The sequence below is a fragment of the Lactuca virosa genome, chromosome 5 (genome assembly GCF_052849685.1).
Source record: "Lactuca virosa cultivar CGN04683 chromosome 5, Lactuca_virosa_CGN04683_v6, whole genome shotgun sequence".
Lineage (NCBI taxonomy): Eukaryota > Viridiplantae > Streptophyta > Magnoliopsida > Asterales > Asteraceae > Lactuca > Lactuca virosa.
The window spans coordinates 401897575-401911766 of record NC_136430.1 but is presented as its reverse complement, the minus strand read 5'-3'; the positions used below and the strand labels follow the sequence as shown (position 1 = coordinate 401911766).

Here is a 14192-nt window from a genome sequence, read left to right as displayed (position 1 = left end):
ATTTCGGAAACGGATATTGTACCCTATTATCCGGAACTTCGATATGCGTATTTTAACACTGCTACCTGCCTAGGACGTTGACCCTTACACCCACCATTTTGGTCAAACTTAGAAAGAATTTTTTCGACACCCTAATTTTTTTTTCCAGGTTCCGGATCCGTTATAATGGCTTGTTTTTTGTGTTTGTAGTATTTTTTTTTTCAAATAACTCGTGTTTCTCAACAAATAAAAAAATAACGTCATGCATTTGTCAATCTTGTGAGTTCCATGGTTTTTTCTTGAATTAGAAACAACCATGTTTTTGCGTACTTTTCATTCTTAAACAAACCTAAATACGTTTTCATTTTACAACATGATTTCCATACCAATGCGCCTATTCGAAAAAGGACAAGTAGACATCAAAGTCTACACTCCCTATCATTTCCTTTTTCAACTAAATCCCACCCCCCACCATGGCACCACCCACCTTTGCTTTTGGCTGTATCCCAACACACTTGGCCCTCAATGCAATTTTATATTTACCATCAACAATACCAATGGTGACAAAATAAATAAATAAAATAAAATACATTTTACATACGTGTTAATGCAGATCACCGGCCGGAGGACATGAACGATTCAGTGATAGGCGCCGACGCCGTTGAGTATTGTATTTGTGAAAAGTAAGCACTCGAAGAGGCTTCACCAAGTCTACCTGAGTAGTCATCTCTTATCTCCAACACAGTATCGAAATCCGCCGGCAATGGCTCTTTTCCGGTAAGAAATTTCAAAACTTGCGACATGCTCGGCCTCACCGCCGGAACGGAGTGCGAACAAAGCAACCCCACCTTCAAAACCAAATCCATTTCCTCAACATCCAAATCGTCCTTCAGTTTCGGGTCAACCGCTTGCGAGAGTGTCTCCTTAAACCAACAATCCAACACGTAATCGACCAAAATCACCGCCTCTTGCCGCCCCTGCAACTCCACCGGTCGCCGCCCACAGACAACCTCCAAACAAAACGCTCCGAAAGCAAAAATGTCGGTTGCGGTGGTGGCTTTTCCTTTTCTGGCCAATTCAGGTGCTATGTACCCTAAAGTTCCAGCTAAATGGGTCGTTTTTGCATCGGTTCCATTGTTGTTGCCGAATCTCGCGAGCCCAAAATCGCCTAATTTTCCGTTCAAATCGGCGTCTAGTAACACATTGCTTGCTTTGATATCCCGATGGATTATAACTTCACACCATTCTTCATGCAAATAAGCTAAAGCTTCGGCTACATCGATAATGATTTTAACCCTTTGTTTCCATGTTAAAGTGAATTCGGGATTCGAACTGAATATGAAGTTATCTAAACTAGTATTCGGCATATAATCATATACAAGAAACAATTCGCCTTTTCGTCGACAATACCCAAGAAGTCTTACCAAATTTGGGTGTCGCAACCGCCCTATGGTGGCTATCTCCGCCACAAATTCCTTCATTCCTTGGCCGGATTCATGCCAGATCTTCTTCACGGCGACCTGAGCTCCTATGTCCGGCAAAGTCCCTTTGTAGACCTGACCAAAACCACCTTTTCCGAGGAGCTCACTTTCTTTAAACCCTTTTGTGGCGGTGTAAAGATCTTTGTAGGAAAACCTGTGAGGTCCGTACTGAACCTCCCAACTTTCAAGAACTTCTGCGAATTTACGTTTTCTTCTTCGGAACAAAACGAACGCCACAAGTGAAATTAATGAAAGAACCAGTAATCCACCTAAAGATAACCCAATTGCTAAACCCATTGTCTTCTTTTTAGTTGATTTTTTCTTGAGAGATAAGCGTGGGACCTTCGATATATCGATTTCTTGAGCTTCGCCGTTCATCTGAAAACTCCAACCGACGACGTAAAACCTCTGAAGAAGAACCCCAGTCGCTGAAGTGAATCCAACGTACATTTCTTCGAGTAAAAAAGGAGATAGATCTTTCTTCCAAGATACGAGAGGTTTTTCAGGTTTTTTGAGGGGAAGAGGAGCTAGTGTGACGTCTATGGTTTTCTTGACACCATCGTAATCGATCCAAGCTCGTATTTCTCGCGAACTAGCAAGAGTTAAGTTTTGAAAAACTCCATTTTCGTAATACCCTGCTGTTGCAGCTAAAACCGATACTATACTGTTTATATCAAGACCCACATGGTTGCCGTCCATGTCGCCAAGTTCGAGGTTTCTAAAAGTGTCGAGTTCGATGGCGACGACGTGATTTGAGGCGTTTCCGTCGTTTGTCCGGTTAAAGAGTCCGAGATGCTGCGAAGACGATGCATCAATCACTTCTTTCGACGGAGCAATCGCAAAAGTCATGCCGTGGAACGTGAAAAGAGGATTTTCCGGTATGATTCCAAAAACGAAAGAGGTGGAGAACGAGAAAGCGTCGCCGGTAGTCGAGTTTTTGAACCGGAAAGGGCGAGAGTAGAAGGTGTGACCGACACCGAACATCTCGGTGTCGTTGGTGTGAACCACTCGGCCATCTGACTGGATCTCTCGTACACCATCAAGCTGTGAATCGTCGAACAGGAAGGAGAAACCATCGTCGGCGGCAGAAATAGTGGTTCCTGCTGCTCCGGCGAGGAGAAGCAGCAGTAGAAGAACACGGGGTTGGATCAATATCATAGATAAAGCTTCGAAAACGGTTGTGAATAGTTGGGAAAGTTAAAGATTATTGATTGTTAGGTTCTTATGATTTGGATCGGTAGGTGGTTTGGTGAAAGGGATCTCTTCTCTTCGCCGCCGCCGTCGGGATGATCAAAACAAGGGAACTCATTTGGTTTGACCTGTCGATGCTCCAAGCCCTCCAACGCAGCCAATTTGGATTCATTTGATGCAATTTGAAGGGAAAATGTTATCTTTTTGAAATTTAATAAAGTATTAGTAATGGATATTGTTTGGTAACTTTAATGAATTTAACGACACTTTAAAATGCACCCACTAATTGTGGAGTTTGTTTATATCCCAGCATGTTATTTTAATAATGTATCGATAGATTTGAGGTTCGTTGATTGATTGTAGGTCCCCTGCTATCACTAAAAGTTATAAGTGAAAAAGAACTGAAACCCATTTATAAAAGAAATTAAATATTTTTCTATTTTTTGTTTTATTATCATTCAATTTAATTTAAATTTAATTGATATTTTAAATTTATATATTTGTAATCATTTTAAATAGATAAGAATAAATTAGCTACATTTAATAGATAAGAATAAATTAGAAACAAAATGTAGGAACATATTTAATTTTTTCATTTATAATTATGAAATATCAAAATTAGATTAAGAATTAAATCAAGAATGCTATTTGGACTTCTGCTAGTTAAAAAGCATCGGGCGATGGGTTCATGTTTAAATTTTGTAAAGGATTTTTGGGATGTATTGCAAGGTCTTATTAAAGCTCTTAAACATTTTGAGTCCACCGGTAATACTTTGAGAGGCTGCAACGCGTCTCTCATTTCTTTAATCTACAAGCCAAATCAAGAATGCTATATATGATCTTTTTCCATCCATGTGGTTAGCTGAAAATTGAAATTTTGTTCCAAAAAGGTTTGGACTAGCACCAGAAGTCCAAACCTTTTATTTTGTTGTGACTTTAGTCCATTTTGGTTTTAACTTTTTTATAATGACGAATTTATCCCTCATACTTTTTTATTTCTTTTATATTGCAATAATTAAAAAAAACAAAAAACAATTATTTTTGAAATAACCACCGCAGAACAAAATTCTTAGAATAATCTATCTCTTTCTCTTTCTATTCTCTCTCTCTCTCTCTCACACACACACTCTCTCTCTCTATCTCTCCCTCTCTCAAATCCATCGATTTTTCCACATAAAGCCTAGTCTTGACTTGAAATAACCATCGGAGAACAAATAACGGCCACCGGAGAAGACGAACAGAGAAAGAAAGACAGTGGTGACTCCAGCGAGGCGGCGACTCTGACGTCTGGTACGAGAATGACTTCAACGACTCCGGTATATGGAAACTGATATCGTTGATGTGTCTGCCCAGATCTAGCGGTTCCTAGCATCACCTTCATCTTCCCTACTAAGAAACCCTCGACCACAAGTGTTGTAACTGCTGTCATGAAACCCTAACGCAAATGTGAAAACCCTCAAAGGAAAATCTGTCTCTCTCTCTCTCTCCTGTTCTATCTTCCTCAGAAAACCCTACATCTTTCAGATCTTGGTTCTTCTCCATCGGTTATTCTCTGGGTGACGAAGGCTTTTAAATCGGATGGTTTTCGACATCGAAGGGTTTTCAAAGAGGTTCAACAACGGTGGTGGTGTTGGCTAGTGGTGGTGGTGACGATTTCGTCGAAGGGTTTCTAGATCGACGACTCTGACGAAGGGTCTTAGTGATCTTAAACGACCGGAGAAAGAGGGTGATAACTTCGGTGACGATGGGGGGCTAAAGATGAGTGTGTTTTCAGATCGGAGGGTTTTTTTAGTCTTTGCCGGAAAATCGAGTGTGTTTTTGTCTCTACCGGAAAATTGATGGTTATGGTGGTGTTGAACTGTAGTGGTTGTGATTTTGACATGTGCTGGTGGTATAAATAGGCGGTGGTGGTGACATTTAAAGAAGGCAGCAAAATGGGTGGCATCGGAGAAGTCCTCGCTGGTGCGGGAAAAACGAGGGTTTGAGTGTGTTTAAAGTAGAGGGGGGGGGAGGAAGATAACACAACACGATTTTTTTTGCTTATTGTAATAAAAATAAAATAAAATTTGAATATACAAAGGGCAAACTCGTCATTTCAAAAAAAGTCAAAACAAAACGGACAAAACTTGCAACAAAATGAAAGTTTTGGACCACTGGTGCTAGTCCAAACATTTTTTGACCAAAGTGGCAATTTTCAGCTAACCACAGGGACCATTTGTACAGTTTAGTCTTTTCCGTTTTACAAGATCGTAATCGTAAGATCGAATCGGATCGTAAGATCCTACAAAAACATTTTAACACATAAAAAATATATATTCACCCATCAGTTAATCATGTTAAAAAAAATACTGTAAAACATAAAAAATACATTTATAATACATTATTTAACGATAAACAATTCAAAAGGGTATTCAAGAGAGAGAAAGAGAGAGAGAGAGATTCTTTTGAGAACCAAAAAAATTGTGACAACTAGTGGTGGTGGTGACGATTTCGTCGAAGGGTTTCTAGATCGACGACTCTGACGAAGGGTCTTAGTGATCTTAAACGACCGGAGAAAGAGGGTGATAACTTCGGTGACGATGGGGGGCTAAAGATGAGTGTGTTTTCAGATCGGAGGGTTTTTTTAGTCTTTGCCGGAAAATCGAGTGTGTTTTTGTCTCTACCGGAAAATTGATGGTTATGGTGGTGTTGAACTGTAGTGGTTGTGATTTTGACATGTGCTGGTGGTATAAATAGGCGGTGGTGGTGACATTTAAAGAAGGCAGCAAAATGGGTGGCATCGGAGAAGTCCTCGCTGGTGCGGGAAAAACGAGGGTTTGAGTGTGTTTAAAGTAGAGGGGGGGGAGGAAGATAACACAACACGATTTTTTTTGCTTATTGTAATAAAAATAAAATAAAATTTGAATATACAAAGGGCAAACTCGTCATTTCAAAAAAAGTCAAAACAAAACGGACAAAACTTGCAACAAAATGAAAGTTTTGGACCACTGGTGCTAGTCCAAACATTTTTGGACCAAAGTGGCAATTTTCAGCTAACCACAGGGACCATTTGTACAGTTTAGTCTTTTCCGTTTTAAAAGATCGTAATCGTAAGATCGAATCGGATCGTAAGATCCTACAAAAACATTTTAACACATAAAAAATATATATTCACCCATCAGTTAATCATGTTAAAAAAATACTGTAAAACATAAAAAATACATTTATAATACATTATTTAACGATAAACAATTCAAAAGGGTATTCAAGAGAGAGAAAGAGAGAGAGAGAGATTCTTTTGAGAACCAAAAAAATTGTGACAACTTGCGAACTCATAATCAACTCATCATTTTTCAACACCAAAAACACCAATCTTCTCCAAATTGTGCGTGTAATACATATGTAGGCTCAAAAAAAAGTTAACGATTTTTTTTTTTGGTTTTTTTTTGTATGAATGCTGATGAGCACAATCAACAGTCATATGGACTGTTGATTGCTCATCAGCAGTCCATATGGCTGCTGATTGTGCACATCTGCAGTCCATATGACTGTTGATTGTGCTCATCAGCAGTCCATACAACTGCTGATTGTGCATACATGCAAATTTTGAAAATAAATAAAAAAAATTATCAAATCTTTTTTTTTAGCCTAGATATTGCTTATACGCACTATTTGAAGAAGAGTGATGTTTTTGGTGTTGAAAAATGATGAGTTGATTATGAGTTCGCAAGTTCACGTGTTTTTTTTAGTTCTCACAATAACTCAGATATATATATATATATATATATATATATATATATATATATATATATATATATATATATGTGTGTGTGTGTGTGTGTTATAGTGTGGATGAACAACTATGGTTCGGAAGTGTGGAAAATGGTATTCTATGAGAATTACTAAGAGAATAAGTTGTTTAGTAATGTGAATACGTTCAACCTCACACAACTATTATCATTTCCATGTATTCTCACTAATTCTTATTCATTTTTGTTCTCACGCATCGTTTTTCAATCATTTTCATTATAACAGAATACGACTCAATAAATATTCTGATAATATTCTGACAGAATGAGAACAATAAAAAAAGTCTATAATAACCTTATAGACGATTTAACTAGTGAGAATGCGTGATAATGACAATAGTTATGTAAGATTGAACGTATTCACATTATCAAACAACATATTTTCTTTGTTATTCTCACAAAATAGCATTGTCCACTCGTCCGCACAATAGATGTCAATCCACATGTAAACCTAGCTCTCTCTCTCTCTCTCTATATATATATATATATATATATATATATATATATATATATATATATATATATATTAACGATCCTACGATCTTAAGATCGATCCTACTGCGATCCTACCAAAAAACGACCCAAGTAAGATCGGGATCAATTACATAGGTGGGATCATACGATCCTACGATCTGGATCGTGATTTTAACAAACATGGTTTCATCAAAGTAGTCTCACAACTTCTATCGATTTATCTTTATTGGAACCGGCGGAGTTAATATATGTTGGCATACACGGGAACGTTAGATTCGGGTCCGCAAAGCGAGCAGCCCGGAATCGCCTCCTTTTCCGCCCCCTATTTTCACCGCTTTGGTCTGAGCAAGGCTCGAACCCACCACCTCCCAGGAGAAAACCCCCTAAGGGGAAAAACCTGGATGCATCTTACCAACTGAGCTGGTATCTTAAAAAGTGATAACATGTGTAGTTATTCAAGAACAAATGACTTATGTAGAATAATGAAATACTCCCTCCGTCCCAATATTTTTGTCCACACACAAAAAACACACATATTAAGAAAAGCATTAATTACCACTAACTTTATATAATAAAATGACAGTTTTGTCCTTACTTTGCATTTAATGTTCCATTAAATGCTTAGTTGGTTAAGTAATGATGAGGGGGTATTTTGGTAAAAATGTTATTTATTTTTAGAAGTGGACTATTATTTTGGGACAAACCAAAAAGGAAAGATGGACTATAATTTTGGGACGGAGGGAGTAGTATTTTAGACAGTTCATAATAAATGAAATATGTTCTTGGGCCAGACAAAATCAAAGAAAAGAATGATGATTTTTAAAGTTGATCTAAATAAGACTTTTGATTCATTGTCATGAGATTGTTTATGGTTCTGTATTGCTTCAAATGGACTGTGGGTCTAAATAGAGGTTTAGGGTTAGTGGTATTCTAAAATTTGGGCGTGCATTTCTCGTTAGAAGATCGGACATAGTGTAGCGAGAAAGAAACGAAAGGAAGGGAACTGCATACAGGAACACTACACAATGGGTGCGGGGTAAGGTGAAAGGTAGGAGAGTGTGGTACCCCTCCCCGATGGATACACAACTTCTTTCGATGTTCGTGTCGGACTAGATTTAAATGATGACGACGAGCTCGAGTTAGAAGAAATTGACCAACTGATGGGTAGGGACAAAGCAAAAAGGAAAGGGAAGGGTCTTCTTTCAATGCATTAGATATTAGCAGTGAAGTAGACGAAATGTGCAAAATGACAGAGACATTTGATCGATACAATCTGGATTTTGTTGAACGTTTGACATTCGACAAAGAAAAAGTTGCCCATAAAAAAGGAGCGTGAGTTTTGAAGATAGGCCCTCGAGCTATGGTTTTGAAGACGAGTGAGAAAATCATGAAAAAATATTTCTCATAGATTGTTTCGTTTTATTTTTAAAATATTGGTTGTTTTTTTTTAATCTTGGTTGTTTTTATGTACTTTTTATTTTAAGTAATGAAGTATTTATATTTTAATTAATTTTGGTGGTTATTAATCATTTTTAATTAGATCTATTTATTTTGTGAATTATAAACTTAAAATTAAATTATTTTTATTTTTAAAAATTAAAAGTGGAAGGTGGTCATTTTGAGACTTTTGGTGAATGAAATGTGAGTGAGTGAAAAGTTGGCGTGACACAGAAAAAATGAATCGTGAGGTGTGACTACATCCTCCTGTCTAAATGAGTCTCTTATAAAAGAATTTGACATGTCAAAAAGGAGTTAGACAACGAGATTTATTATCTTTTTTTCTTTTCCATTATTGCAATGGAAGACTTATACATGATCATGAATTCGGTGTTGGAAAAACATTTAGTTTTTGGCATCAATTTTCCAAATAATGGTCCCGTTATTTCTTACCTCATGTGTGCGGCAACATGATGTTGTCAGCGAAAGGCCCGTTAAAAGTTTCATCAATCTCAAAAGAATCATCTTTTTCTTCCGTCTTGTCTCTCCTCAAGATTAAAGGTAATCTTTATAAAAGCAACGGTTTTGAGATTAACAAATTTGGTTTGGCTCGTATCATCGATATATGTGACAACTGTAAAATTTTAGAACAAACGAGGCCTAAACTTTAACCATGTACAAGTGAATTTGCAATCGTAACTTTAACTCAATATAACTTGGAATGCCAAGAGGACATGTTTATATAGGTTAACATATATATATATATATATATATATATATATATATATATATATATATATATATATATATATATATACATAATACTTTGGAAAACCATGTTAGAATGAATCTTTGAAGTCATTACAAGTTAACAAAACATTAAGGGGTCAAAAGAGTCAACACAAGTCAATATGATAAGTTTAAAGACATGAAATTGTGAAGCACTTTAGGGATTTCGGTTTTGAAAATATTAGAACACATTAGGACCGAAATCATGTGCTTTTAGGATGCTATGGCTGAAATCATGTGCTTTATGGAATGCCTAAAACCGAAAACACTTCATGGAAGCATGACAAGGCCGAAACTCTTTCTTAGTGGATGCTAGGACCGAAATCATGTACTTTATGGAGGCTAGGACCGAAATCACCTTTCTTAGGTGATACCAAGACCGAAATCACTCCCTATTTGACCAAAATCCTGCTTAAAAGTCAAGATAAGATGCAAGTTGATTGGTTATTTATCCTCCCAATGAGATAATTGTGCATTTCAATGTAAACATCACCTCACTACCTCATCCTTCCTTCCCTTTATATATATATATATATATATATATATATATATATATATATATATATATATATATATATATATATATATATATATATATATATATATATATATAGACTTAGGTTATTCTATTGAAAGTAATTATTGTGTGGCTGTATGACTAAATGTGGGCCAATAAAATTTTTAATTTTTAATACAAAATTATTAAATTTAAATTGATATAAAGAAAATGAAAAAGGAGTCACATTTAATGAAAACGGATGAATGTGGGCCAATAAAATTTTTAATTTTTAGTACAAAGTTATTAAATTTAAATTGATATTTCTGTACATTTCTCGTCTCCATTAAAAAAGGAAACTGACTCGATTGATCACAACTGCCCGCATAATCCCTATAACATTGCATAACCCCGTATTTGACTCCCTTTGTATCGGAACACAAAATCAAAGAATAAATACTATAATAAAAAAAATCAGTAGATTCTGTTGTCGTTGTTATATATACTCATCGATTCTCGAAGAGTTGTTTACAGAAGTTGCATTGTGATCGTTCGAAGAAGAAAAAGTGGAGTATAATGAGGAGTACAAGGTCGACTGCTTTCAAATCGAAATTTAAGAACACACAAGAAACGTTGTTGAATCTAGATGAAGACGATGATGATTTCGTTTCTCCCCATATAGTTATTTTTTGTTTTCAATTTTTTGGTTGAATCCATAACATTCTGTTTGAATGTTTGAACAATGTAGTATTTTCATGTGTTTTTGAAGTTGTATTAAGTATAGTAGACCAAAACAGTGCAAAAAGGCGTATTTTTTAATTAGGATTTTCTCAAATCCGAAAAGAAAAATCTATGAGAATGTTTGAATATTAGGGTATATGATTGTTCTTTCTGTACTAATAGGGGATGTTATTGTTGTTTGTTATGTGTTTTTCAAGAATATGAAGTAAGTTTTTTTTATTATGTTTTCGATTCTGATAGAAGTATTTGATTTGCAATTCTGGTAGAAATAGGAGATTATACAGAAGTTGCATTCTGTCAGAATTAAAACATGCAAAATCTTGTATGTGGTTGTTGTTCTGTGAGTATAGGGTATGAGATTGTTGATTTGTTTTGTATTTTTTTAGTATACATGAGTTAGTTTTTTTATGTTTTATTACTGTGTTTTTGGGGGTTTCCCTTTATTGGTAATTAGTATTTAGGGGTTTCTCTAAGAATTTTGTGTATGACCATGTATTGAATTCTGTCATAATCAAAAAATGCAAAATCTTGTATGTGGTTGTTGTTCTGTGAGTATAGGGGATGAAATTGTTGATTTATTTTGTAGTTTTTTAGTATAAATGAGTTAGTTTTTTTATGTCTTATTACTGTGTTTTTTGGGGGTTTCCCTTTATTGGTAATTAGTATGTGGGGGTTTCTCTAAGAATTTTGTGTATGACAATGTATTGAATTCTTATAGAATGACAACATAAAGAAGTATAGAATGCGGTTCAAGAGATTGAAGTATGGCTGGTTATTTTGGAAAATGTTACTAATGAACTGTAATAATTTGATTCATTAGTTGTTGCAGAAGCCGCGGAGGAGCCAATTAATGTTGATACTACAAGTCAAAAAAATGTGAAAATGAAATATTCTACCAGATCAACACCCGTGAAAGACAATATCATTTCTCCACCTGCATGTAGTTTTCTTTTTTTGTTTTTGAAAAAATAATAACAATTATTTTAGAATATGTTATAATGGTAATAAAAGGTATTCTTTAGTAATTAAGTAAAATGGTATTATTCTAAAAGAATTATTTATATCATTCTAACAGAATTCTTTAATAATATGTATCTCTTCTTACTTGATGAAGCAGTTGGTGTAGAATATGAACCGATTCATATAAATATTGTTGGATCAAGTAAAACAAAGGACATCATGAAAAAATCTTCAAGATCAGAACATGGAAAGAAGAATGTAGAATCTGGAAATTCAGGTAATTTGTTAATTTGGTTTATTTTCTTATGTGCTCCAGTAAAACTTTTAATTGCATAATATATTATTATAATATATAATTCTGATATAACTAGTGTAAAATTACGTGTAAATGGTATTCTTTAATAATCAATGTAAATGGTACAATTAATTGTTTTTTAAACACTGTTTTATAATATATAATTCTGATATAACTAGTGTAAATGGTATTCTTTAATAATCAATGTAATGTAAAATTACGTGTAAATGGTATTCTTTAATAATCAATGTAAATGGTACAATTAATTGTTTTTAAATACTGTTTTATAATATATAATTCTGATATAACTAGTGTAATATTAAAAGTTGTATACTAGTTCTATTAGAACATGTAATTGTATACAATATAAGTCTAGTATAATTGGTATAAAATTAAATATTATAACATACTTATTTATAAAAGTTTTAATATATTTTTAAATGAGTCTTAATGGGTTATTAAATAATGTTTGTGTAATGCCAATGAGTAGAGCATGACTAATTATGTCTATGTGATTCAACAGTTGATAACAAAGATAAACTGGAGACGATATGTACTGATAGTACAAGTGTAAGAAGGGTGAAAAGGAAGGATTCTGCGAGAACAACACCTAATAAGGATAATAAGAATTCAGTAGAAGCAATGGCTGAAATAAAAAAAACCAAGAAGTTTGAATGAATTACTTGTGGAGAGTATGAGTGGGTCAAAAAGAAACAATGAAAAGGTAGACATTGGTATGGATGTGGAAGATAAGGAAGATGTTGGTAACAGAAAGAAGGTAGTGAATAAACCACATTCAAAGAAATCTCTAAAGAGAAAGAAGGGAAAAATAGAACATGAGAATGTGAATATCAAAAAGATGGAGGGCAAGGTTAGAAAAGTAAGTAAGGAGCATCCAGAAGGTTTAAGAAGACTTGCAACTAGGATGACTCCTAGAAGGGTTAGTGCAGCTGTGAAAGTAATGTTCCCTGCACAGAAAAATGGGATTGTGTCTATGGGTTTTGGTTCACTTTTGAATATTGACATGGACACTACTCCGGGGTTACTTAACTACTATCTCTTAGATCACTATGACCCACAGAGTAACCGTCTATTTCTAGAGAATAATGTGATTACAATTACAAAAGAGACAATGCATGACATGTTGGGGTTACCAAATGATGGGGAAGACTTCTTGAACATGAACAGTTGTGAGAAAGATAATGAAATTCTGCAAGAATGGAAAAATCAATATGAGAAAAAAGGGTTTAATGGTGAAGAATACCTGAAAAGGATCAAAAATACAAAGCAAGACAATCTTATGTTTAGGCTGAATTTCCTTACCCTTTTCATTAACACATTTGTGGAATCAACTTTGAGTGCTACAAATCAAATAAATGTTGTTAATTAGTTGTTGTTGGTAAAATACTTCTCGAAGATTGATTGGTGTAAGTATATTCTAGATTGTTTGGTTAGCAGAAAACAGTTGTGGAGAAGGGATGATAAAACATGCTATTACAGCGGACCTATACTCGTCTTGACCGTAATCTTTTTGTCTTGAGTAGATTTTTAATTTAAATTATATTGAAATATGTATATTGAATTAATAATTGTAATTTTTTGTGATGTAGTTGGTGTATGTGTATAACACGAAGTTCTCAGGCGTCAAGATAATGAAAAGGTTACCGTTTGTTAGACATGTTACGGTGATGTTCTTGAAAAAATAGAGAAGTTGGAGATTAGTGTTGGAGGGTTTGGAAGGCAACTGCAGGAAAACTTTGAAAATATTGATGTTGATGATGAAATGATTGATGAAGATGAAATGTTGGATGGGCTTAAGAAAGACTATGGGGATGAGGAGGTAAGACATAAAGTTATAATGAAAAATCTGATACATTCTATCAAAATTTTAGTACTCATAAGTTGAACTGTTTAGGTAAAAGCTTAAAATAAGTGAAACAATTGTTATGCTGAACAATAACTGCATAGCTATGGAATAATCTTGTCCGGAAAGAAGAATATTGAAATGGCTTTGAAAGATGGAATGGAAAAATTCCCAGATAGTTTGCTGTTGAAGGAGTGGTAAGAAAAAAACAAAGGATTGTTCAACGAAGTCAAGAATGTAGAAAATGAAGGAATAAAAGAGAAAGAGCATGGTTTTGATGCTGATAGTAACAAAGGAGAGGCCGATGGTAGTAATGAAGGTGTAATCTCTCCGGTTAGAGGATTAGTAATTTATGGGGATAAAAATGATGATGGTGGAGATTTCAGTACGCCTATGTGGAAAAGGTCGATAGTACAGACCATCTAACCTATGCACAATTCTTGGAGAATCCTGAAGTGTTGGCAAGAGCAATTGAAATGACAGATGAGGCTGTGTTGAATAGTTATAGAAAAGAAAAGAAAAAAGGAAAAGAAATATTGGAAACAGTTGAAGTAGGTGTGGAAGATGATGACAATGGAAAAAGGGGGAGAATAGGACAAAAGTTACCTGTATATGGAAAATCACCGTTTGTTGAAAGGATTGTTAGAATGAGTGACAAGGTGAAGAAGGATGAGATGTCATTATACAATTCAGTTTT

At 34.7% G+C, this 14192-nt stretch overlaps 1 protein-coding gene across 1 annotated transcript; it reads right to left on the bottom strand.

Annotated features, from left to right (window-relative positions):
• Nucleotides 1-226: 226 nt before the first annotated feature.
• Nucleotides 227-2859, bottom strand: LOC145111149 (L-type lectin-domain containing receptor kinase V.9-like). The gene has a single exon (XM_079047444.1). It carries the CDS (start codon nucleotides 2616-2618, stop codon nucleotides 594-596), a length of 2025 nt encoding a protein of 674 aa, XP_078903570.1. The 5' UTR covers nucleotides 2619-2859; the 3' UTR covers nucleotides 227-593.
• Nucleotides 2860-14192: the final 11333 nt, after the last annotated feature.